The sequence below is a fragment of the Apis florea genome, unplaced genomic scaffold, assembly GCF_048593485.1.
Source record: "Apis florea isolate Af1SG1 unplaced genomic scaffold, ASM4859348v1 contig_37_pilon, whole genome shotgun sequence".
Taxonomy (NCBI): Eukaryota; Metazoa; Arthropoda; class Insecta; order Hymenoptera; family Apidae; genus Apis; species Apis florea.
Window position 1 is genome coordinate 2,143,951 of NW_028256861.1, and position 25,994 is coordinate 2,169,944.

General features: G+C 27.9%; 1 protein-coding gene across 15 annotated transcripts; it reads left to right on the top strand.

The window, feature by feature from the left end:
- Positions 1-25,930, top strand: Ctns (lysosomal cystine transporter cystinosin). Of its 15 annotated transcripts, none has more exons than XM_086916174.1 (10): positions 1-674; positions 3,338-3,460; positions 21,479-21,530; positions 21,624-21,714; positions 22,110-22,295; positions 22,927-23,167; positions 23,244-23,363; positions 23,448-23,736; positions 23,856-23,958; positions 25,780-25,930. In XM_086916174.1, exons 3-10 carry the CDS (start codon positions 21,491-21,493, stop codon positions 25,859-25,861), a joined length of 1,152 nt encoding a protein of 383 aa, XP_086772300.1. In that variant the 5' UTR covers positions 1-674; positions 3,338-3,460; positions 21,479-21,490; the 3' UTR covers positions 25,862-25,930. The 15 variants fall into 15 exon arrangements, with proteins under 15 accessions (XP_086772300.1, XP_086772304.1, XP_031776515.1 ...); XM_086916178.1 differs by lacking the exon at positions 25,780-25,930 and adding an exon at positions 24,445-25,698; XM_031920655.2 differs by lacking the exon at positions 25,780-25,930 and adding an exon at positions 24,585-25,698.
- Positions 25,931-25,994: the final 64 nt, after the last annotated feature.

Genomic DNA, 25,994 nt, shown 5'->3' on the forward strand with positions numbered 1-25,994 from the left:
AGATTTATATGTAACGTTCGACAGGCACTCGCTAGCCATTGCGAACCGTGTTCGCCAATGCGATAGTGTTTTCTCGTTTATCGTTCGACGATATCTCGGTCGGTCAAGCGAGAAGGAACCTTGGATACGAAATTTCGGCCGAGACCTTGAGACGAACAGAATCGTTTCATCAAAGTTGCTCGAGTCAGACGCGCTACTTGGCTTGCTTTGCGCCGGTTTCTCGCCACGGTTGTTCGTGCACTGCCGACCGACATATCGCGAGCGTGAAAGAGAAAGAGGGAGAGAGAGAGAGAGAGAGAGAGAGGGAGAAAGAGAGAGAGAGAGAGAGAGAAATACAGAGATAGAGAAAGAGAGAGATTTGAGATTCTCTTTTTTCTTTTTTTTGGATTTTGTGATCATTAGAGGGGAAGAGTTACGTATCGAGGAAGAGTATCGAATTGTTTGGATCGGAGGAGAGGAGGAGGGAGCCGATGTTTGGTAAAAACAGGAAAAAATGTCGGGTGAGACAGAGGGATAGTTTCGTGGCAAGTTCAAGGCTGAGAAGATTTGCGCGGTCGGCAAACTGGATTCATTGAGCGTGAACAAATTGAGTGTCGAGAGTGCGTGCTCGCCTGGATGAAGTTGCACCGAGTTACTGGATGATAGAGGGATAGAGGAATCGTTACGATAGACAGGTACATGATGCAATTTTCCAATTTATTTTGTAAGTGATTTTCTTAATTGGAATCGTTCTGATAATTTTTTTTTTTTTTTCCCTGTTCTGATATATCGCTCGTTATCGAGAAAAATGAAATTTTAAGGAAGAACGAGTGAGTTAATTTGTTATTTTTTGAATCTGGACTTTTAAGTTATGTTGTTTCGAATGTTTTTACGTAAGGAAATATTCTGATAATTTGTTTTGATTTTTTGCTCGTTTTGAACAGTGATAATTTCATTCAGATAATTATTTGGGAAAAATGAAATTTTTAGAAGAGAAGAAAATAAATGATTATTTTGGAATAGCTTTATACGTATAGTTATTTTAAATATTTTTATCTCGAATGTTTGTATAATGTTTAAATGAAAATTTTATATTCTTATAATTGAAAAGAATTACTGTTAAATAACATACTTAATTAATTAGTATATGAAAGCTACGATAGATCTGATGTATATCATTTTAACAAGTACGTGTTATTAGAAAGTTTTGATATTAAAATTATTCAATGGAATATGAGAAGCAACTATAGAAGTAGTTAAAAGTTGAATTAAAAATTTTAATATTAAAATCAAAATATCAATATATTGTAATATTTGAAACTATCATCTCTCTTTTTATGTATTAAGTACAATTTATTTGTCTCTAAGAAGGTTTTAAAAAAAATACAATCTCTATAATTCGAAAATCTCGAAGTATTAATCGAATTAGTTGTCATATTGTTAAATTAATTTCTACAATTAAATTTTGAGTAACTTTAACTGATTTTTAAAAATAAAAATTTATTTTTATATTAAATTGGATTCAATCTTTAAATTACTATAATTTCGAAAAGAAATATCGTATAATGATCGATCTGATCTCACATTAAAGGGCAAAGCCTCTACTTTCACGTATTAAAATTAAATTTTCTTAATACATATTTTTTTCTAAAATTATAATAAATTTAAAGAGCAACGATTTTTTGATCAAAATTTTTCTTTTAATTGTAACATTGAGAGCATCGTTAAATTCTCTACAATTCGAATTGTCATTAGAATTCGATATTTTCATACGACCTTTTTTTTGAAACGATAAAATCGTGTCAAATGTCTGGAAATAATAAAAAACGAAATTTGCGAATTTTTTTTTGAAATCTTACAATTGAAAAAATATTTATACAATATTTCTATATGTCAAATTTTTCTTTCTCAAATTTCAATGAGACGTAATCTTTATATTTCTTCCTTTAAATTCGAATTATATAAGATATTTAATGGAACATATATCATAGAATAAGACAACTTCAAAAATATTAATTTATTCTGAAGCATAAATTTTAATAATTTAAAAAAATATAGATTTTGAATTATTACAGCAATGGAATGATATAATAGAGCAACTATTATATGATATAAAAATATTTGAATGAAAAAAATGTGGAATTAGATTGAACATATAAGCCATAGAATTTTTTTCGAATTTTCTCAAAAACTAGTTTTCAAATAAAAAATTTTATTCTACATTTTTTTTATTATCTTCTATCTCATTCGTATCCAACAGGGAATTTCATTTGAAAAATCTTCAAATCTGATTTACTCGGATCAAATAAAACAATTTTATTCCTTTCTTTTGTCTATCGTTGCATGTACAATCGATCCCAATTACTGTGCATTTATTCCCTCATCGATATATCGTTTAAGCAAATATTTTAATTTCCTAATGAATAATTATGAATAATATTTCGTTCTACAGAAACAAATAATAATAACACGTGTTCCGATAAGGAAAATATTATTTTCACTGTAATCAGATTACGGTAAAAAATAATGTTTAATAAAAAATATTGAACAAAAAAATCAATTACTCACATTCACATATATACAGTGGCGATAATGTAAGTAGAAATCATATTTCTACTATTCTAAAGTATTTAAAAAAGGATTGGGATAATTTCGAAAAAACGGATAGAATCCTTGAACGAGTCAATATATCGAAGAATAAATAATCGAAAAAAATATTTCATATTTATATTACATCTTATTCCTTGTAATTGTCATTACATTATTCTTTTTGAGATCTAAGATAAATATAAAAGTTAGGTTAGGTTACAAAAATAGACCCTTAATAAAAGACTTAAACAATTGAAGTTTGCGTTAGAAAATATGATCTGTCTTCGTCACATCGCTGCCTCCAGCGTGTTTCCATCTCGTTTCACGTAACGCCAACTTCAATTGCTTGCAGCCTTAATCAATATTCTTGTATACCAACTTTTCTATTCGTTTTGACATCTAGAATCGATCCTCTAAAGATTGTTCCAACGATACAATAATCTTTCTATTATTTTACACATTGCAGATTTAAAATATATTTATAATGCATTCCAATTTTAATTTTCTTTTTTTTGTATATATACAAGAAAAAAATCAAGCTCTTTCATCTATTTATAATTAATTGAATCGGGAAAGAGAATTTTTCTATTTATACCTTTGTAAAAATAAGAATTGAACGAATCTGTTTCGATTCGAAGATTGATCGATCGAGTCGAGATGAACAAAACTGCGATAAAAAGTATCCTGATGACAGATTAAATCGTTTCTGTCCTTCTCGAAGAGGCGAGCCGTGTCCCGGCGAGTTTTAATGGAAAGCCCGTTCTTGCAGGTGGCTCGGAAGAGAGGAAAAGAGGTTTTCAAAAGTGCGGGGAGAGACTGAGACGTCTCTGTATCGGATTCACTTTACTCCAGGCTTTAACTGTCAACCGGTCTACCGAACGAAATTCGACAGGTGAGTGAACGGAAGCCGCTGGCCAATTTAAATCGTGATCTAATAGAAGAGATCGTTTGAGATATAAATTAATCATTTGAGAAGGATTCATTTTTGCTACTAGTTGCTAGTTGAATTAAATGGAAATTTTAAAAAGTGATTTCAAAAAAAGGTAGAACGAATGGCCCAGTTATTTGTTGATCGGTAAACTTTCAACAAATTGGAAAAAAAAATAAATAGATAAAAATATATAAAGACACACGTATATATAATTGTCGATATACGCATTTGTTACATTTATTATATATTAAAAAAGAAATAAATACAGTAATAATAGCAACAAAGAGGTAAAATAAATTTAATTTAAATTGCTATATATTCTGAAATATATAATCTAATTAGTAATTTTTTTATCTTTTTTGTAGAAAATTAATTAAGTCGGAGAGACTAATAGAAAAAAGATTTTAACTTATAATAACAAATTATCAAAAAAATATTGTGTTTCTATATATTAGAAAAAATTGGGAATAAATAAGTAAAATAGCAATTTGTTTTATTAATATCTTAACAATTCTTAGAGGAATAAAATTCGAAGGTTTATTTAATTTTCATCAAACGTTGAAATCTTAGATATTAGAAATAGAAAACGAACGAACCAAAAATTTTTATTTCGATTCTGTAGATACGATTTACATAATTTCGGGATGTGAGTGCTTACCGTGGTTCGTGGTATTCCATCTTCATTTACTTGGACAGATTCTATTCACTCGAATTATGCTAAAACACTCTTAAAATCTTATTCAATTATTAAAACGTTGAACATGGAAAGACTTTTAATACAGTTAAGCAAAGAAAAACAAAGAATGGAATGGCCGAGTTGTAAAAAAGTTTTAGCAATTACAAATACCACCCGTAAATTTAATCGTTATTATCCATAAAAATATTCATTAAATATTAATTTTTTTAATAGCAAATGTAAAAATGTAAAATACATTCCACTTTATGTCTAATTATTTTATGCACTTGTGCGTAATATAAATAAAAATATGTTACTAAAATATATATTTTTCCTTTACAAATGTGCAAAACATCGTTTTTCTTTACTTTAATCCTTTGCTTGCTAAAAAATTAAAGTTGAATCGGTTATGAAAAAAATCTTCTATTATCAGGACTATAATTTGATATTAAATATAACAAATCTGTGATACGACATTCGTTTTGTCATAATTGTTACTAAAAGTATGTATAAATACATTAGATAAGAGAATAATTAAATTTGAAAGAATTTTTGGAATGTTCTACGTATGCATATTGATACAAATACACTATGTCTCATACAAAAACCGTCTTCTTACGTTTATGTTCTATGTCTTCTTATGCACAGATAAAATCCAGGTTTAATTCAAATTCATTTTTTTTACTTGATTTAGAAAAAAAGCAACTAAGACTTATTATTTCAACAATGAATATGCAATAGATAATAAAGAATTTATTTTATATCTTATCTAAATATAGCAATTTTTATAATTATATTTTGCTCGTATAATTTATTAAATTGAACTAAAAATTGAAAAATTGATCTACGAGTTTCAGTCATCTGTATTTTATTGAAGCTAAAAAAATTGTTTCATTCTTATTTCTATTCTATTCTATTCTATTCTATCTATTTTGTTCTCGAAATATAAGCAAACGAATATTATTTTTTATCTAACCCTAATAGTAGCATTAAATCGTTTTTTATTCCCTTTTTTATCGACTAAAGAATTATCGACCGAGTTTCCAAAAATTCGCAATAGCCACGTCCACCATCACTTTCGTGACACAATATAATTTCTGTGAAACTGGCCGTGAAATCGAAATCGATCCGGAAAACGAGGCCGCCGAATACAAAAATCATTGACACGTTTCTGTATGCACGAATAACGATAACGTTGACAGGTATGTGGAACACTTGCGAATCGCATAGTCGAAGAGTTTCTTGAACTCTGTCGATATTTTCGATTCGAAATGTCTCGCATATTAAATTTATTGTTACATGAATGTGTTAAGAATTGTGACAATTGGGAAAATATTGAAAATAAAACGAGACGATAAATAATTGTGACGAATTGTGCGAGAAACAAAGAAAAAATGTTTTATTATCACGCGTATTACCATAACCTTATCATTGTTTATCGAGATGAAGATTAATTTTTATGTGGTTTTATCACTTAAATGGAGAGCAAATGATTTCGAGAATGTAAGTTTTTATAGAAGACAAAAAATATTAATATTGCTGTATATGATAAAATAGCTTGTTAAAATTGATTTTTGCGCTTAAATTAAACAATTAAATTAAAGAAGCAATTAAAATATAAATGATAATATATATTATTTTTGATATAATATTTTGTCTATTTTGAGTACTATAATAGTATTTGGGTATAAAAAAAAAAAAATAAATATGGAAAAAACAATATAGTAATTGCAAAATATACTGAAAGGTATATTGAATATATTGTAAAGTATATCATTAAGACTTTCTGATTTTAGCTAAAAGTTAAAGGTTATATTAACCTCAAATTTTTTCATTTTTGTTTCAAAATTTGTTTTAAAAGTTAAAAATTAAAAATCAATCATTTAAAATATTAGTCTAAATTAAACGAATTTTTATAAATCATGCCAGTATTCTTAATTGATTAAACATAGCACATCTAAAACGGCGTCTAACCGTTATCGATAACAATGGTAATTTACGATCATAAAAAAACGACTATATATGATATCGAATTATGAAACCCAGGATAGGAGATATTATGATATTATAACTCTTGCAATAATATCCGGCGTAGAAACAAAATGAGTAAGTTTCGAAAACTCGATATGTTTTATGATTGGAGAATTCAAGAAAGAAAGGAAAAAGATAAATTGAATTAAATTTTTCATCAAAAAATCAAGTTTCGATCGATCTTTAATAAAAATATGGATTTACGAGTTATGAAATTTTTGATTTACCATTTTAGAATTGTAATTTGAATATTTAAATTATATTAGATTGGGGTGATTAAATTGTAAACGATATAATAGAATATGGAATTAATGATATATTACGATTTGTACTTGTATTTGAGAAGATTTTAATTCAGAATGAATTCAAACTATAGACTTATAAGAGCAAAGTAATGAAAAATATATTAGAGCTTTAGTAGAGAATATGCATAAGCACATTTGTGCTTAAACATTTAACCAATTTTAAATTAAGATGATTTATAAATAATATGATATAATATATTATAGAAACGAAAAATAGACGCCTTAAAGTCCAATTTTAGAATAACCTATAAAAGCAAAATGACAAAGAATAGACCAGAAAGTGCTTTAGCGATAGATATAGGTTTTAATTTGTGTTTCACTAAAACAGAGCTGAGTTATAAGCAACGTAACAGCAAAATAATGAAAACTAAGCAAAATGGCGTCTTGGTGATAATATAGATTGCAATTTTAAGAGCAAATTATAACACGTTAAAATAGTCTAATTATAAAGGAAAACAGATAAAAAAATCGCTTTATCGATGAGCATAGGTAATGATTCATATTTATAATATTTAAAGATTAGGTCGCAATTTTCTCTTCGTTTCGAACTTTTTACTCGAAATGTTGGAAAACACTGCTTTCCTCCAATGGAACGAAATCGCAATGCAAAGAATGTTTAATTGATATCAGAAGTGAAGTGAAACGACGTTTCTCTCGTATTCTTCGAAATTGATCTTTTTTCCTTTCATTAAATTAATATAACAACGTCTTAAGCAGTCGATATTTCAGCGATATTCTGACATAATAGTTTGACGAAGTGATCCGCAGAAGACGATAAATCATTTAACTTCAGGAAAGGGGTCAATTAATGGCAACGTAGCCCCGGATGTGTACAACAAAGCTTTCAAGATTAATTACGGTGAAATTCTTTCGCGATAATTATCGGTCGCCACTTTTCCACGATTATTCATTATCTCCCCCTAAAATTTCTGGATACTTAAGGATCAAAATCAAGCGAATAATGAAAATAATTTATCATGCACACGTACAGATGTACGCTTATCATTGTCATTGGCAAATTTCTTTACATTTTCTTTTATTTATGTTGAACTTGAACTTCGTGGAAGCATATTCGAATGCTTATTGATACGTTGTTAAATTTCAAGATAGAAATCGTTAATCTTTCTCAAGCGTGTAAAACGATTTTATTGATCTAGCTTGTAGCAATATAATCGAAAGAAATAACGTATTTTCAGATTGTGATTGCGAAATGTGATTGATCAAACTATTGTTATTTTAATTAAACAACCTTCTCTGATAACAAGTATTGAAAAAAACATACGATTGGTTTGATACGTATAGCAAATTGAGTGTCATAATTTTTTTTTAAATTGGCATAAATTATTCGAGATATTTCAGATTTCTCTCTCTTTTTTTTTTTTTTTTTTTTTAATGGGAAATTTTGTTTTAGTCTCAGCATTTCTCAGCTCGCCTTATTTTAATCAATCCTTCCAATTTCTTTGTTTCTGATATAAATTTTATTTTTCAAAGAAAAAATTATTCGAGATATTTCAGATTTCTCTCTCTTTTTTTTTTTTTTTTTTAATGGGAAATTTTGTTTTAGTCTCAGCATTTCTCAGCTCGCCTTATTTTAATCAATCCTTCCAATTCCTTTGTTTCTGATATAAATTTTATTTTTCAAAGAAAAAATTATTCGAGATATTTCAGATTTCTCTTTTTTTTTTTTTAATGGGAAATTTTGTTTTAGTCTCAGCATTTCTCAGCTCGCCTTATTTTAATCAATCCTTCCAATTTCTTTGTTTTTGATATAAATTTTATTTTTCAAAGAAAAAATTATTCGAGATATTTCAGATTTATCTCTTTTTTTTTTTTGGGAATAGGAAATTTTGTTTTAGTCTCAGCATTTCTCAGCTCGCCTTATTTTAATCAATTTCTTCCAATTTCTTTGTTTCTGATATAAATTTTATTTTTCAAAGAAAAAATTATTCGAGATATTTCAGATTTATCTCTTTTTTTTTTTTTTTTGGGAATAGGAAATTTTGTTTTAGTCTCAGCATTTCTCAGCTCGCCTTATTTTAATCAATCCTTCCAATTTCTTTGTTTCTGATATAAATTTTATTTTTCAAAGAAAAAATTTGAGAATTTTTTCCAGAAGCGTGGATTTGGCCAATCGATGCCTCCTCATTCTAAAATTAATTTTAATCCTTCCTTTTAACGAGTTGAAAAATAATATTGTACCATTAATGAAATAAAGTTGACCATTATGTAATGAAAATGTAATGAAATTAGATAAAATGCGCACGGGAAAAAAAAATTCAAGAAGATATTTTACCCCATAATTAATACGAAGCGAGTTTTATTTTTTTCTTTTTTTTTTATATATATAATAAAGAAATCTGAAATATTCTCGAATTTCGTTTTAATTTAATACGGACTTTGTGTACCGTTCGAAAAATGATTACATCAATTTCGTTGGAAAGCTTCCCGTTATCGAGAATAATTTCATTCTCGAGTGAAATTACAAATTCGCAAGGGGAACCGAATTTAATACGACGTTTTAATTCCATAAGTAAATCGGCACAGACCTTTTTTACGCATAATGCATGATGTCAAAGTGGTCCGTGTTTCTTTCATCCCCTTTCTCTCTCTCTCTCTCTCTCTCTCTCTCTCTCTCTCTCTCTCTCTCTCTCTCTCTCTCTCTCTCTCCTCTTTTATTTTTATTTTCATTCATGGCCAACGACGAATTAACATTTATCAAGCACTCGACGCCGACAAAGAAATATAAATTGAAAATTTTCTTTTCGAACGGTATGTATTTATCGAATATTCGAAATATAATTTGTTTATACCGAGTGATAAAGCAATACGTCCACGTTATGATTTATGGATGAACATTATTCGTTTTCATTATCTGTAATGCGTTTCCAATCCCACTGCACTTTTATATACCATCGTTAAATATAATTCCATAACTTTGTCGAGCCTTGGACTTACACACACCTTGGCGTCGAGAGGTGTTGGCGCGCCGTTTCAAACGCGATAGCTTTTTTTTTTTTTCTTAAATAAAACTAAACTTAAACTTGAAGTGTTTCGAGAAGTGTTTGGAAGTTTACCAGTGTGGAGAGAAAAAAGAAAAAAAAAAAAAAAAAAAAAAAGAATCTCGGAAAAAAGTTTCAATTTATCTGCAATGAAAATATTAAAAAACGCATTCTGAAGATTTTTTTGTGAAGGTACATATTTATATATTTAGATTTTACGGAAAGAACATAGATTTTCACCATCTTTCACCACTTGTAACAATTGATTGGTTTTGATGAAATTTTTTAAATCTACAATAATATGAAATACATTTTGAAACCTTTACTATTCTCTTTTTCGACCAATACCGATCTTTTTTTAAAACTCTTTTTTTAAAAATTTTTAAAAACAATTTTTTTAAAACTCTCAATTAAATCGAATTTTAAGAAGTATAATCGGTACAGTGTTTTAAAGGGCATACTAATATTTTTTTTGTAACCATTATGCTTTCGTTCCATTGTTTTATTTTATTCTCTCTTTTTTTAACTTCGTTTTCTTGCCCAAAAGATTTTTCGTTACGAATTTTCATCTGCCAGTTGGAAAAAGATTCTGCGAATAATTATAAACACGCGGAGCAAGCGTATATAATCAGGCGGACTCGCGAGCTCAACAACGTTTTGTTTTTTTCCTTTTTTCTTTTTTTTTTTTTTTTTTTTTTCCCTCCTTTCTTTTTATTTCAGAAGGGAATTAAAAATGCAACACGCAAGCAACGCATCATGCTTCAATTACGGGAGACGCATCTCAAACTAGTCGCTAACTCGAAGAGCGCCCTCTGTCGAGCTGTTTCGAAATTACAAATATCTGCTTCCTTTTTTCGCGAATTCTCGTCCTTCTCTGTGGCAATTTTTTTTCACGATTCGTCTCTCGTGCGTATAATATCTCTCGATTTCAAGATTGATATTCGCGTTTAGATTTATTCGTGAACATTTTTGAAAGCGATTTAAGTTACACTTTTAAAAAGTGTGGAAAAATTTGTTGGAATTTTTCAACAGTAGACGATTATCGTTCGTCAAAGTGATATGTATAGGTTATATATGTCTTGATTTTTCCAATCGTTAAAATAATTATTTGGTGTTATAGGCAGAATGATGATTTGCAATTTGCATTTTTAAATAGTATATTTGACATTTTTATCGTTCCCATTAAAATGTTATAATTGTAATAATTAGATAGTAGAAATAAAAATTAAAAATATGAGTAATAATAACTTTTAATTTTTGCATTCGTTAAAAGTGTATTTAACGTTATTTTCAAAAAAAGTGTAATTATATATAATTGTTTTTATATAAATATTTTATATATGTTAATTTTTCTATTTATGTAAATTTATTTTCATAATAATTAAGTTCATTACGAATTAATATATTTGATCAAGTATTTGGATCAAATAATAAAGAACGTTTAAAGATCGAGGCAATCGATCGATTAACATATCGACCTCTCTAATTATTGTTAAGTAGAAATGCGTTCGCTTAAACGTGCTGGAAATATTTAAATATTAAAATCATGTTTAGCTGACCAGTCTGTTACATATATTATTGGTCAAATTCGTTATTAAAGATATTTTCGATAATTAATTATCGAGAGGATAAAGTATTAAAATGTCAAAGATAAGAATTTGATTTTTAATTCTTTAATATCTCATATATATATTACTCGAATATATTATCGCTCAATTACAGAATTAAGAATGATTTATCGTGTCTTATCACATTATGAATTGTTTATTGAAGTTATAAAGTCAATTTGAAAAAATATTTTGCTTTATAAAATTTATAAAGATTTTTTTTAATATTTTGTATTTTTTTTTATCAAAGGAATTATTAATTTTATATGATTTATTTATTTATTAAAAATGTTTTGTCCAATTAAAAACTTATTACCTTCCAATTTTTATATATCATAATCGTTAAAATGAATATTTTTATTCAATTGATTTAATTTTGTTTATTATTGATTATTTATTTAAAAAGGAAAGGATATTTTAAAAATATCGTTAAAATCTCAAAATATTTATAATATTAATGTATACATTTTAAATAACGACTTTTCATTGTAGCATTTATCGACTTCTCCATGAATCGTATTTCTCAACGTTATTTATAAATATTAATAAATACTAAATATTTTTCAGTAATATTATTTTCGAAATAATGATATAAATAAACATTATTGTTGCAAAAAAGTTTATGAAAGTTTATAATTACAGACTATATTTATTAACATTTTCATATTGTAATAAAAAAGCAACACAAAATATTTGAATAAACATTTCTCATATGAAAACTAAAAAATACAAATATAAGACATTATCAATTAATATTAATATCAATAATGCTTAATTACTTTATCTTATATTTTTTTCTACTTGTATCTCAAGTGTTATATTGATTTTTACATAAAATTTTCTTTAAAAAATCCTAATATACTTATATATAAAGTACCAATTATCAATTATATTAATTTTAAGTAACAATGATTTACACAAAATTTCCTTTAAAAAATTATATCCTATCGAGTATATTATCATTTCAGTTATGCTTGCATTAATTTATACTGTTCTTATTTAATGAATCATATAAGTGTTTGGAAGAGTTCTATCTCTACTTTAAGCGTGTAACATTGATTTTTACATTTTAAACTTACCTTTAAAAGATTTTTATTATATTACTTGTATCAGTTCACATTGTTACACTTACATTTTTACGTAAAAGTCTCCTTTAAAAAATTCGATCAATACATCATAGTAGAAGTTTACATTACCGATTCAGCTACAGATGTGACGATCCCATTTGAATCGTAGGAGATAATAACGGTACAGATACGGCAGGTAGGGAGGCATAGCAGGGCGAAAGAAATATCTGAAATGAAAAAAAACGCTCGTTAAGGAATTACGTTAGGAAAGTTTCTTTCGAAACGCTTTCTCCGGGATTAACAAAATCAGATATAAATCTCGGGGACAGGAAGTTCGGAACTCGTTCGAGACGCTGACAGCGCCTCTGAACGATCGTAATAACGAAGAATAAATTTTCCTAGCTGTCCGAACTTTCTTCGTCCGAGCGAGTAATTAAGTTTTCGACCAATATCGACGCCAACGGTTCCAAAAACCTATTTTCGATTTACAAAATTTTTCTTTACGTACAATCAAAAAGAAGATTCGTATTCTCGTGTCTTTATATACACGGTGTTCGAATATTTCAACTGTCCAACTGTTGACGATGCAACGTTTCGAATAAAAGTTGAACAGTTTCGTTCGTAATTAGTTATTTTTGGAAATTGTTCTTTTTATAGAAGTCATATAAAGAATTTTTCCTAGTAGTAGAAAGTATCGATTAAAGCTTGTTTCCGTCGAAAAAATTTTAATATATACATATAGTAGTATACTTCTAATAGATAAAGTATTTAGGCTTTATAACAAGAAGAAATGAAAATAAAAAGAAAGAATATTTAATAAAAGTAGCAAACATGACAATAAACGAGAAAAATTATCTCAAGATTATTTTTCAAGGCATTAAAGTTGTTTTGAGTAGGATTTTACATATTTTCCTCAGTGTGACCTTCCTATGACCTTGAAACACAAGCAAAAATAAAAATAATAAAAATAGCCTTCTAACCTTTCTTTCTGCTTTCACAACAATTTGTCGATTTGCCAGAGAAATCGCGAAAAAAAAACGTATTTTATTGCGTTAATTATTGTAAAAAAGCGCAACTATAAAATTAGAATCAAATTTAATGAAATTTTACTAATCAAAACACACACATGTAATATGAACATGGGATATTTTATGTTGATGTAAACGCGTAAAAAAAAAAAAAAAAAAAAAAAAAGAAAATTGCGGGAGAAAAGCCTGTCTTAACAGAACACTGTATAATGCATACAAAGAGAGAGAGAAGGGAGAGAAAGAGAGGAAGAAAGGGAGGGAAAAAAGAGCCTAGTTTCCTCTAGAGAAGAAGTTTCGCGATATATCGTGGGACAATATTCTTGAAAACTAGGCCGACACGGGTCACCCGTTGTTTTGTTCTTCCCTCTTGTTTTCTTTCTCTCTATCCTTCTCTTTCTCTCTTTCTTTCTCTTCATCTTAAAGTCGAGCATTCTCGTAAAATCGGGATCTCGGGGTCAAACGCAGCCCCGCGTTGCATTAATATTCGATAGAGAGATCGAATCCGCAAACCTAGCCAAACTGCCGCCTCGAGCTTGTAAATTTACATTGGAAATCGGCCGGAAACACTCGGGGAAAAAAGAAGTTTGCCTTGGATACGAAGCGACGCGGCGCGGCAATGACGCGTATCAAAGACGTTGTGGATGTTATGCACGAGTTTCAGTTTACCGGGACAAATTACACGATTGAACGATCGGCTGACGGAATCGGTCAACCTTCTCCTGTGCTGTCTATCTATCTATTCCGAGTTTTATATGACTGCCCTCTCCGTTTTCAATCGATAAATCGATCGGAACATGTTGAACGTGTTAAAACTTTGTTTCCCTAATACGAAGACAGATTCGTTAGTTCGAATATAGTGAAAGATAATAATAGGCGATTCGAGATTGAACATTAGACTGGTATATCGAGACTAATAGTTTTTAAGAGAGTAATTTTTAGTGACAAATTGGAAAGGACAAGCGATTGGGAGGATGGAAATTTTTTTTATGCAATGTTCGATCGATCTACGACTCTCTCATGTGACGAGAACAAATTTTACGAGAAAATTAACTCTGTTTTATCATAAGGCTGGCTTTGAACTAAGTAACGAGAAGATACTTTTGTGGAATATAAAAGTGTAATTATTAAATTGCGGATTTATATGCAAATACATATGAAATGTATTATTGTTACTATACAATTTTTCATATTAACAGATATACAATAAAAAGTTGTAACTGTAATGTGATACATAGCAACAATGTAATAACAGAAAACAAATTTTGAAAGAAAAAATTATTATCGTACACTGTATAAAATATTTTAACACATTAAATTTTAAACTGCACAACGATTCCCAAATTGATTAAAAATAATTAATCCGTTAAGAGTTACAAGATCTTTTTTTTTTATCTGGCCTTGTGTAATTAAGTGAAAATTTTTTTTCTCGCAATTTCGTTCGTTATCAAAATCGTTGCAGGGAAATGCGATTCCATGGCAATGGGATATATATATACGTTCCATTAATATTCTATAAGGATCGGGTTCGCGAAATAGGTGCAACGGTGAATTTACATTGGAGAAACGTTGGTGGAGAACGAACGATTACAAAGAAAAAGTCAAGTTGGAAAGCCGCGGAATATATCGAGTGACAGGAGGAGAATATAATGCGTTCGAAACACGAAGTTAATGTTCGAGCGAATATTAGAGGTGGAACGAGAAATTTGATCTATGAACTTGGGAATGAGTTTCATTGATCGTGCGCGTAGCGGTGAAAATAGACGTTAATGCGGTGTGTTAAGAAAATACCGTTCCGTGTATCGAATTACACAACATTTTGATTGATAATTGAAATTAAAAATTTTACGAGTGAAATTGTGTGCACATCTAAAATGAAACTATCAAATGAAAGCTCGACTAAAATAATAATTATTAGTTTTTCAAATTTTATTATATACTACTCGTATATACTGTCGTTTCAAACGTATGAGGCAATAACTGTTGTGTTTATTTACGTTTGTTCGTGGATTATATACATTGCTTTGATTTCCTCCACAAATATAATTAACACTGCTCATAATTAAAAAAACAGATACGTGTATTTATAGGAATCTTATTTATATGTTTTATATAGATTTCCTTCCTGCGAGTTTTTCAAGAAACTTTGCAATTGTTTAATAAGAAGATTAAAAAATTGTGTTACGTTGTCATAATGCGCATTCCTTATTGGAAACACCATCGTTCTCTTTAGTTGGAACGTTCTATCTAAGTTTGAAATTTAATTTTCTTTCATCCAGTTAAAATTTCCCACCCTTTTTTTTTTTTTTTTTCTTCTTCCAATGACGGATTCGCTTCTTTCAAGAGGTATAGTACAAGGTGTTACAAATTTTTGGAATTTCATATTTCGAGACTGTATATAAAAATCAAATAAATGACAACAAATCATATACGTTTTTATTATCGTGTCTTAGGGATTCGTATTTTTTAAGTTCTATTTATTTTGAGGAGAGATTTCAAGTTTTCTACTTAAAAAACGTGATACCTCGAATATTGCAAAATATCTTGCAAACGAAAAAAAATATTAAATAGGATATTTAGGTTATGGAGGACGAAGTAATTACAACTGTCATAAAGGTAGTTAAAGAAGGAAATCATTAAATTGTTCTGCATAGTTTCCTTGATAAATTGCTACACATAACTCTTAAATTGCTAAAATTGTGTTATTTTACAAAAGATGACTCATTCGGCCAATTGTTATAATCATATTTTTAACGAATTTCTCCTATCGTTACCATATAAAATACACAGACATTTCAATTTCAATTTCAGAAATAAAATTTTCGAAACGTCATTCGCATTTCCCGAATTTTAAATAAATTTTATTACCACGATTAAATTTTATTATTATAAGATATCGAATCCTTTACTTCTTTTTTTTTTTTTTTCCTTCGTTAAAGCACATAAGATTTAGATTTCGACAAAACGTGGATCTCCGATTCCACGGTTGTTTCTTCGCTTGTCCCAATTAGCTCAACGTGTGTTTGACTGCGTGCGATTAAGTAATTGCCGGCGATAAGAAATTAGCATGGAACGAGCATTACGTTGCCCGATCCAGCCGGCAAAGTTAATCTTTAATTTATGCTAACCGTTATTACCTGGCCTTTAATACTGCCTCACGCAAAACTGTTCGCGAAATTGTTTCAAGGATGAAAGGATAATGCGACTACTTTGGCCAGAAGATAACTATATACGCGGAAATTATTTAACGAAAAAGTCGAAAAAGTAGCGCAAATTGGCGATATTTAGGCCGCTGCTACGAGAATAATTTTAGCTAATCAATATCAGGTTAATTGCGGTGCCGCAAATTCGTTATATTCATTGCAACATTTACAGGGTGTCTCAAAAATATGGGAACGTCCGTTATTCGGTATTAAGGTAATTTTAAGCGATATTTCCCTTTGAAAAAAATATTCGTTTTCGTTTTGTTAACGAGTTATTGACACAAAAAAAAACTGGCCAATCACGGAGCGCGTAGCCTAGTGAGTCACGACGGTAGCGATGGCTGTGTACCGTCGACCAGCAACGCGAACAAATTCAAGCAATATGTGACGAAGAAATGTGTGTTTGAGTATAAAAAATATTTTTTCATCGATGGAAATATATCGAGATTATGTTATATTACGAGCAATGAATGAATCGTAATGTTCAATTTGCTTCGATATATTTTGGTTAGACTTGTTCGTGCTCGTCGACGGTACGTAGCCAACGCTAGCTCGACTATATGGGTTTTGTGATTGGCCAGTGTTTCTTTGTTAATAACTCGTTAACAAAACTGTGACGAGGGTTTTTGCAAAGGAAAATATTGCTTGAAATTACTTCAGGAATCTCTAATTAATATTTTTGGAACACCCTGTATATGTTTGATTATTAAATCCAAATCTACTATCTAGTATAACTAATTTCTATTATTTCTATTATAATTTCGTAATTTATTCTCATCATATGATTAAATTTAATTTATCTTTTATACTTTATAGTATTATTACTATACACAATTATAATTTAATAAAAAGTGATACGTAGAATCGAAGACCACGTTATAACGTCAATAATAAAATTCTAAATTTGAAATATAAATGGATTAGATTTAATTAGATTTGAAAACTTGAAGATTGAAGAAATTAAAATTGAAAATTTCTTAAAATACTGTAAATTTTGTATTAAGGTTATTGGTATAAGAAGATCGATGTATAAATACGTAACAATTCAATTATTGAAATTGATTAACGAATCTTTCTTTCCTCAGACTCTGGAGAATTCCGTCTAGACAATAGTCTAGTTCATGTAAATGAGTGGCATTCATAGCGATAAATTCCTTTTCTTTTTTTTTTTTTTTTTTTACACTTACACTCGTATCGCCACGATTCTTCCTATATATCCATTTCATTCTTTCCAAAGCGAATAACACTTTCAGCAATCTCGATGGAACTTCATCGACACTTGACCTATTTAAGTGTGGTATTAAGTTTATCAAGGAGCAAATAACTCGTATTATACAAGCGATACGTGGAAAAAGGATAGCGGATAACGAATTATAAAACAGAAAGATTGTATTACGAGTGTGTATACACATTAACCGCGTAATGACACATTATTTTTCGATTTAATGAATGGCATATTGCGATATATCCTTCGGGTTTATATTTACCTCGTGCAAAAAACTCTAAAAAATAAATTCATTGTTTGCATGTTTTCAAGTATTTACCTTTGTATTAACGATTCCTCGCTTGTTATTACAGACTATTGCTTATAACTCTCATACGTAAAGTGACTGATAATGATAGAAAGTGTGTGATTTGAGATTTCTAAATTTCAAGAAATTTCAAATGTTTCGATACGGAATTAAATTTTGAACCTCGATTATTCTACGATAACCAATAATAATAATAATAATAATAATAATTTATAGAAAATAATTCATAATATGTTAATTTACAAAAAGAAAAAATAATTTAACACGATAACGAAAATAAGTATTCTATCGAAATGACAAAGGATTCACTTATCACGACGTACCTCGAGTCATCTGATCGTATCACAAGCGGAATCAAGTACGTAAGAAAGATAAAAAAAAAAAAAAAAAAAAAGAAACAGAATTTCAAAACTACATAACACTTATTTCTAAATTCTGATAATCGTCCAGACAACCGAGATGGCTTCGTAAATACACGGACCGTGTAATATCGATCGTAGACCGATAAGTAAATAGTCGACGGGATAGATATTTTCTCCATTTCCATCGAGGAAAATATTTTCAAACGATTCGGAAATTTGCAGGATGCCGCGACAGCCACTCCTTGAATCTTGAAATCCGTGGAAAGGAACGTCGAAGGAGGAATGCGTGCCCTTGGAAATTCCCTTTCTCCACGGTTCGAACGATAATAATTTTTCCAAGTATTATATATACCAACGTCTTGCAAGGAACAATCTTGTTTATCCATATATATATATATATATATCGAGGACGAATTGAAATTGATAGAAAGAGGGATGGAGGCTATCTTCAAGGATTAGGTCCTGCTACGAGGCAAAGAAAAATATTGGCGGCGAGGGTTGGCTGTATACGTCAACAAAAGCGGCGGCTGACTGCCGATCGACTTTCAGAGCTGTTTCCGTGTAAGCTTGGCGAAGGCCCCCTTGGGACACCGAGTGCACTCGAACGTCGATCTCCCATTCGATTTATTCTGTCTCGAAATGTGTATTGGTATACAGTAGTCCACCTCCGAGTGCCGTTCACTTGGATTCGTCGGAAGAGAATTTTTTCGAATGCGAAGTATTAACGTATAGTTAAGTCGTGGAAAGCATGGAAGCGTTTCGATTGGTTGGTTCTTATCTAAGTATGTAAGGATGGAGCTGAACGTTATTGGGTAGAAGATATTTAGAATTTTTATATATGAAAATAAGTGAAAAAGAAGGATATTTCTTTCGTTTTCGGGAAAATATAAAAATAGTATTATGAGGTAAATAAGTATTATTATATTTATTTATTGTAAAAATTCATTGACATTAAAATGTCGATTAGAAATAATTTAATGAACAGATTTCAACGGATATCAATTTTAATTGTATCATGTATTCATTTAAGAATTCAAAATTAAATCGAAACAGTCAGTTTGAGAATTATGATATATATATATATATATATATATATATATATATATATATATATATACATATATTCGTTGATCTTGTTTTAAAATTGGATAAGAAATGCTATTGATCGTAATAAATGTTCAATTTAATATTCGATCTTTTTAAAAAGTAAAATTTTTAACATATAAATTTTAATCTATATTTATTACTTATTATACCTACTATAATCTTGATAAATTTTTAATTTTTATTTTATTCTTATTTTTTTGAAAGCGAAGCCTCAAACGAAAAAAAAAATGTTACTCTTTTTTCTAACTTATGTTTACAATTTAAAATCATCCTTTGTACGCGAAAGAAAATTTAATTTTATTAAGAGCATAGTGTTCTTCGTTTCGAGAGATAAATTTTATTCGAAATTTAATTTCATGTATGTACAAATTTATTTCAAAATAATTTATGCAATAAATATATAATATCTTAGATAAAATGGTATTATGTGTAATTGTTGATTGATCGATAAAATTCTTATCAATTCAGTTGAAGGTTATCAAGTGGTATTAAAAAAAAAAAAACGCATGTTAATATATACACATACATATGTATGTATGAATAAAGAAGTGGAATTTCAAGCAAGAAACTGAGAATCGAATATGAATGGCAAAACAAATTAAATATAATCTTTAAGTCTCACAAATCTGTAACAATAAAACATCTTCGTAAAATGATTAATATGTAAAATTAAAAAAAAAAAAAAGAAATGATAGTAATACAAGAATTATAATATTGAAAAATTATAAAGGAGAAGAGAAATAATGAAAAAAATAAATGGTCCATTATCTTTGAATAGTTGCCAGTTTACCGAGAGAGTATTACGAAAATGAATAGTACGAAAAAGAACGTAATTTGACGAAACGAAAAAACCCCATAATGGAACATTGCGTATCAAAACGATAACCATCACGTTATGGAACTCGTTAATAACGTCACGTTACCCTGCAATTTACATGCAAATATCTCGATACAAGCCAGAAAAACCTTTTTTTACTCTTTTATCTGAATAATTTTACTTGAAATTTATATCGGTTTAATTCTCGCAACTTTCAAAATACAATAAGATTCAAATAAATCATCGATCTCTAAAATTTTTATCTTAAACAAAAATATTATCATTATTATCGATTTGTATATATATATATATATATTTTACGAAATTCTACGATAAACATTATGTATATTATGTATGAGACAGATTTCCCTCTGGGACCACACTACGTTACGCTCCTGTACCTTAAACTCATCTCTCATGCTCATGCCACCACCTTTAGTCGCACAGCATAAACAGAGGATATGTACTATGTTATAAGAGTTTCTATTTATGTTTACCCGGTGTGGAGGTGTACCGGCTCGATCGATTTTTCGATTGGGTCGCCGTGAAATATTCGGCAATGTTTAGTTTTGTCAACCAATATGCCTCGATATGGCCATTAAAATTCGAGCGAAACATTGAAATTTCCCAGACGCATGGTCTTATCGTTTTTAACGCCTCGTGGTATGTTTCATCGAGGTCGTCGTGCTTCCGAGGTTAAGTTCGATTGATACTCTCGGTGTCTTTCCGCTCAATACGAAGCGAACGTACTGTTCGAAATCGTACCAACATGGTTTTCGATTCTTCTAAATTATTGTATTAATAACATTTGTAATATTAATAATATTCAAGTCAAAAAATGCGGTCAATCATGTTTTGACTATGTGTGATTGACAGTTGACGGATTACTATAGATTTTCCGATTTATATCTTAATAGTATGCATCCAACAAAGTGCCAGGCATTTTCTAAGACTTCCTTGTTTCTTCCGCGTATTAAGCGGTCAAAGTCTTCAGAAGTTGAAAGATTCTTTTCTCGGCTAGACGTATATTTTGTCGATTCAATCCATTTATAATGTAATTAAACATATCAAAATATAAGATAATAATGATATCTTGAAATAAGTGCTTTCATAATTTTGAACAATTAGTTGTTGATTATTACCAATATTTGTTTTAATCCATACAAGTATGACCAAATATAGTTATTCTTATTCTAAATGTTAATTTTAAAATAATTTAAGTTAAAAATTTTTTTTTATTTATTTCAGAAATCACAAAAAATGGCTTTAATATGGTACATTGGGATTATCACAATCCTAGGTATGTTGGAATAGTATTTTAGTAAATGATATTATAAATAAAATTATAAAAGAATCCTTTTTGTATTGTACTACATAACAATTAATATTTTAGTTATAGACAAAACACAGGCAGATTTTAAGGTTTCAACTCAAGATCTAACTGTTCATTTAAATAGTCAAGAATCATTTGATTTGTACCTGACGTAAGTATTTTTGCATATAATAAGCAAGCATATAACAATTAACTTTATCTAACAATAAGTATAAAATATAACATGTTTACTCAATAAAGCATAAAGACTCTATTGTTCACTGTATAATCTGTATATTATTTATTTATATTATTTTTATATGCAATTGTTAATTCTATTGCTTTCATTATATCTTAATTTTAAAATATTCTTTCTAAAATATTTTAATTTATAATTGATTGTTGTATTATATTTAAAAATATTTTATCTAGAACAAGAATATTGATAACATTTTATAATAATATATATAAAATAATAGCATTTTAATTATTATCTTATAAAATATGTTTTTTAAATTAAACAAGAGATATACAATTACATAACAATAAAACAATTATTTTTTATAGGAAAATGTTATCTGAAGATGTAGTTGTAAAATTCGAAGTGCAACATCAAGATTTAGTTCATATAAGTCCAGACGAATTAAAAATTAATAAAACTGATACACAGAAGACATGGCCTATAACTGTAAAAGGTCTCAATGCAGGACATTCAATTGTTAGTGTTAATGTCATACCTAACAATGTTTTAAAGTATGTATACTTCTCCATTCTTGATAACAAAATATTTTTAAAAATTAAATTGTTTAACTTATGTTTTTTTGATTTGCAAATATATCATAAAACAATATATATGAGAAAAAATTAATTTCTTTAATATTAAATATGATTGATTTTTTATTTGAAATAATATAAATATTTATTTTTATGATTAAGATTTCAAAAGATTTTAATCAATATTACATTTATTAGTACTCAGTGGTTCGCAGAGATAACCTTTTGACCTATACTTGTCATTAGCTCTTCTATTGAAAGTTCAGTCAGTTTGTGTTCATCTGTTCTTACTAAAACATGATACATTAGCTATTTATAATAAAAGTATTAATTTATTTATTTTTCAAATTTTACTTTAATTTAATGCATTTATTTCTACCAACTTCTACTTAAATATTTAATTTGCAAAGTGTATATTAGATCAAAAGAAACTTTAAAAGTTGACATTAAAATAATGACACTTTTTAAAGTGATTTTAATACCTCAAGATCAATTAAACAAAGTTAATTTGAAGTAAGATTATAAATTTATTGTAGTTTATTTTTCAAATTGTTTTATAAAGTTTGTGTTAAATATATCACAATATTTAATTTTTTATGTTATTGTTCAGTTTTTCAGATGCATTTGTTAGAGTGACAGTTGAAAAATCAGATATACTTTATCACATAAGTATTGTGGTAGGATGGTTTTACTTTCTAGCTTGGAGTGTGAGTTTTTATCCACAAATATATAGTAATTACAAACGCAAAAGTGTTGTAGGATTAAATTTTGATTATTTATCATTAAACTTAGTTGGTTTTATTATGTATGCACTTTTCAATTGTGGTCTGTTTTGGATACCAATAGTTGAGGTAAATTAAAAAAATGCAACAAATGCAATTGATCATGATTTTTTATCATAAGTTAATCTAACATTGTATTTTATAGCTTGAATATTTTAAAAGATATCCAAAAGGTTTGAATCCTGTACAAGTGAATGATATTTTTTTCGCATTGCACGCAACATTTGCGACTGTGATAACTATTATTCAATGCTTTATTTATGAGGTAAAATTTGATTAAAATTTATTGTGATTATTTTATAATTTTAAAAATTTTTTTTAAAAAATAATAAAAATATTATTTTTTTAGATAGGAAATCAAAGAGTATCTACTACAGCACGTGTTATTCATGGAATATTTATAGTTTTTATTTTAATTTCTATAATATTAGCTATAGCAAATGTAATAACGTGGCTTGACTTCCTATATTATTGTAGTTATGTTAAATTGAGTATAACATTAATTAAATATGTTCCACAAGCATTTTATAATTATAAAAGAAAATCCACTGTTGGTTGGAGTATTGGCAATATATTTTTAGATTTTACTGGTGGTATGTTATCAATGCTGCAGATGATACTCAATGCATATAATTACGGTAATGTATATAAAATAAAATAATACAAAATATATATAAAAATAAAAAATATTATAAAATTATATTATAAAATATTATATTTAATGAAAGATATTTAATGAATTATAATTTCATTTTAGATGATTGGGAAAGTATTTTTGGAGATCCCACAAAATTTGGTTTGGGATTCTTTTCGGTAGCATTTGATATATTTTTTATTATACAACACTATGTTTTGTATAGGTATGTACATTTTTAAATATCTCCTCATCATAAATCATTTTTTTTTAATTAGAAAAAATTTTAAATTTTTGTAGAATTATAAATAATGCTTGTATTATTAAAAAAAGTTATTAACATTAACGATTTTAAAGAAAAACTAAAAGCATTGCATGTTTGTTCTAATGCATTATTGAAATATTGAATTAAAAATTAGTCATTGGATTTACTGCATGTGTAAAAAGTAAAAATAACTTGCATGCTTCGTATATTTTATTCATTGAATTATTTATATTTCATTATTTCATAACAAATTAAAATTGACTACATTTTAATATCTATAAACGTGATTAATAAAATTTGTATTCAATATAGATAAATTCGGATGAATTTGATAGAAAATTTCATATGCACTACTTGTTACCTGCTTAAATCAATTCAATTCTTATACGTACGTGCTTTTGCTAGTATGAATTGTAGATATGAGGCAGCAAAAAAATTTGTTTACAGATTTATCCATGAAAAGATGATTGACCTCAAACACAGAATATAAGAATCTTTCGTCGTCAATTTTATTTTAGAATCATTTCACAACCATACGCTTTTCCCTTCCAAGTTGCACGAGCTTGCAAAATCATAAATTCTTACAGAGTAGATAATGAGAATGCAAGAAGTACCGAAATACTGCATAAACAAGAGAATTCATATGACGAAGATTCGGGGCGATACCTAAAAGATACGTATTGTTGTGGTTTTCTAAGTAGAGTATCATAAACAAATATAATTTATGAAATTTCATTTCAATAGAAATGAAAATTCAGAGCTCAGTATTTAAAACATTTTAATACATATCGTTATCATTATCGTATAACGCTAGATATACAAAATTTACATTCCATTCAAAATTTTGTAATATGTTTTTTTGTAAATGAGATTATTTTATTTTTAAATGTTCTAACGAATCTCAGTTGGTTGTTTATTGTGCAATAAAAAAAAATCCTTGCTTAATAGTTGGAACTGTATTAACATGCTAAACGATATTATATATATATAAAATAGAAATTATTATTTTCTATTTTTCATTGAATAATTATAAATATTTATCCAAAATTTTTAAAAATTATTGAAAACTGTGATTATTCATTGTTTTACATTTGTGTACTTATTTTGAAACTATAATAAAAATTATTTGCATGTTTTTATGCATTTTAGTCTAATGATAAATTATATATTATGTAGTTTAATAAATATTTAGAAATCTATTATATTTCAAAATTTTAAATTATAGCTCGTATCTTGATGCTGCAATTAAAGCATGCAGCATGTATTAAATCTGTTTTATATTAAAGATAAATTGTAATAAAATATAACAATGTGACTTTTTATATTTAATCATTGTAAAAAGTTTTTATAAATTCTATAATGATTTTCATTATAGTCGAATTTCTATAAAGTGAATCAATAAAATATTTTGCCATAATTGTTTTGGTATAAAAATATTGGTTTTAATATTTTTAAACCATAAGAAAATTAATATTTATATAAAAGATGTATGACAATTTGAAGTATATCTGTTCTTGCATGGTATGTATGTGCGTTGTTTGTGTGTGTGTTTATGTGCGTATGTGTGTGTGTGCGACGTGTGTATGCGTATGAGTGTATTTTATTGTATTAAATTTACTAACATCACTAATCAAACTAACATTGTTTTGCAATGAGCGAAAGCTAAGAAAAAAATAAATATCATAAATGTAGAATCATTCATTAGACAATTATATTTTTTTTATTTATCCTTATTATAAAGAAAAGCTATATACAAAGTTATATATAGTTTACTTTCCACAGGGATCGTAAAGAATATGTCGAAATACCTGGTAACAATTACGGAGAATCGCAAGAAAATGCATCAACTAGCAATATTGCTTAATTTTGTGACACTAGTATCAATTAGTTGCTTGTTTATAATTACAATAAAGAATAATGTATTTATCTGTGATTCAAATGCGAAAACGAATAATGATCTTGATACCGATTTCATGATGCTTAATTTGAATACGTTA

Excerpts from the sequence above, each read along its gene's own strand:
- Ctns (XM_031920654.2), top strand. The coding sequence starts at position 20,866 with ATGGTCTTATCGTTTTTAACGCCTCGTGGTATGTTTCATCGAGGTCGT. Across the intron at positions 20,926-21,478 it reads GAGGTCGTCGTGCTTCCGAG|AAATCACAAAAAATGGCTTT; the intron begins GTTAAGTTCGAT and ends TATTTATTTCAG. Across the intron at positions 23,959-24,584 it reads CAACACTATGTTTTGTATAG|AGTAGATAATGAGAATGCAA; the intron begins GTATGTACATTT and ends AAATTCTTACAG.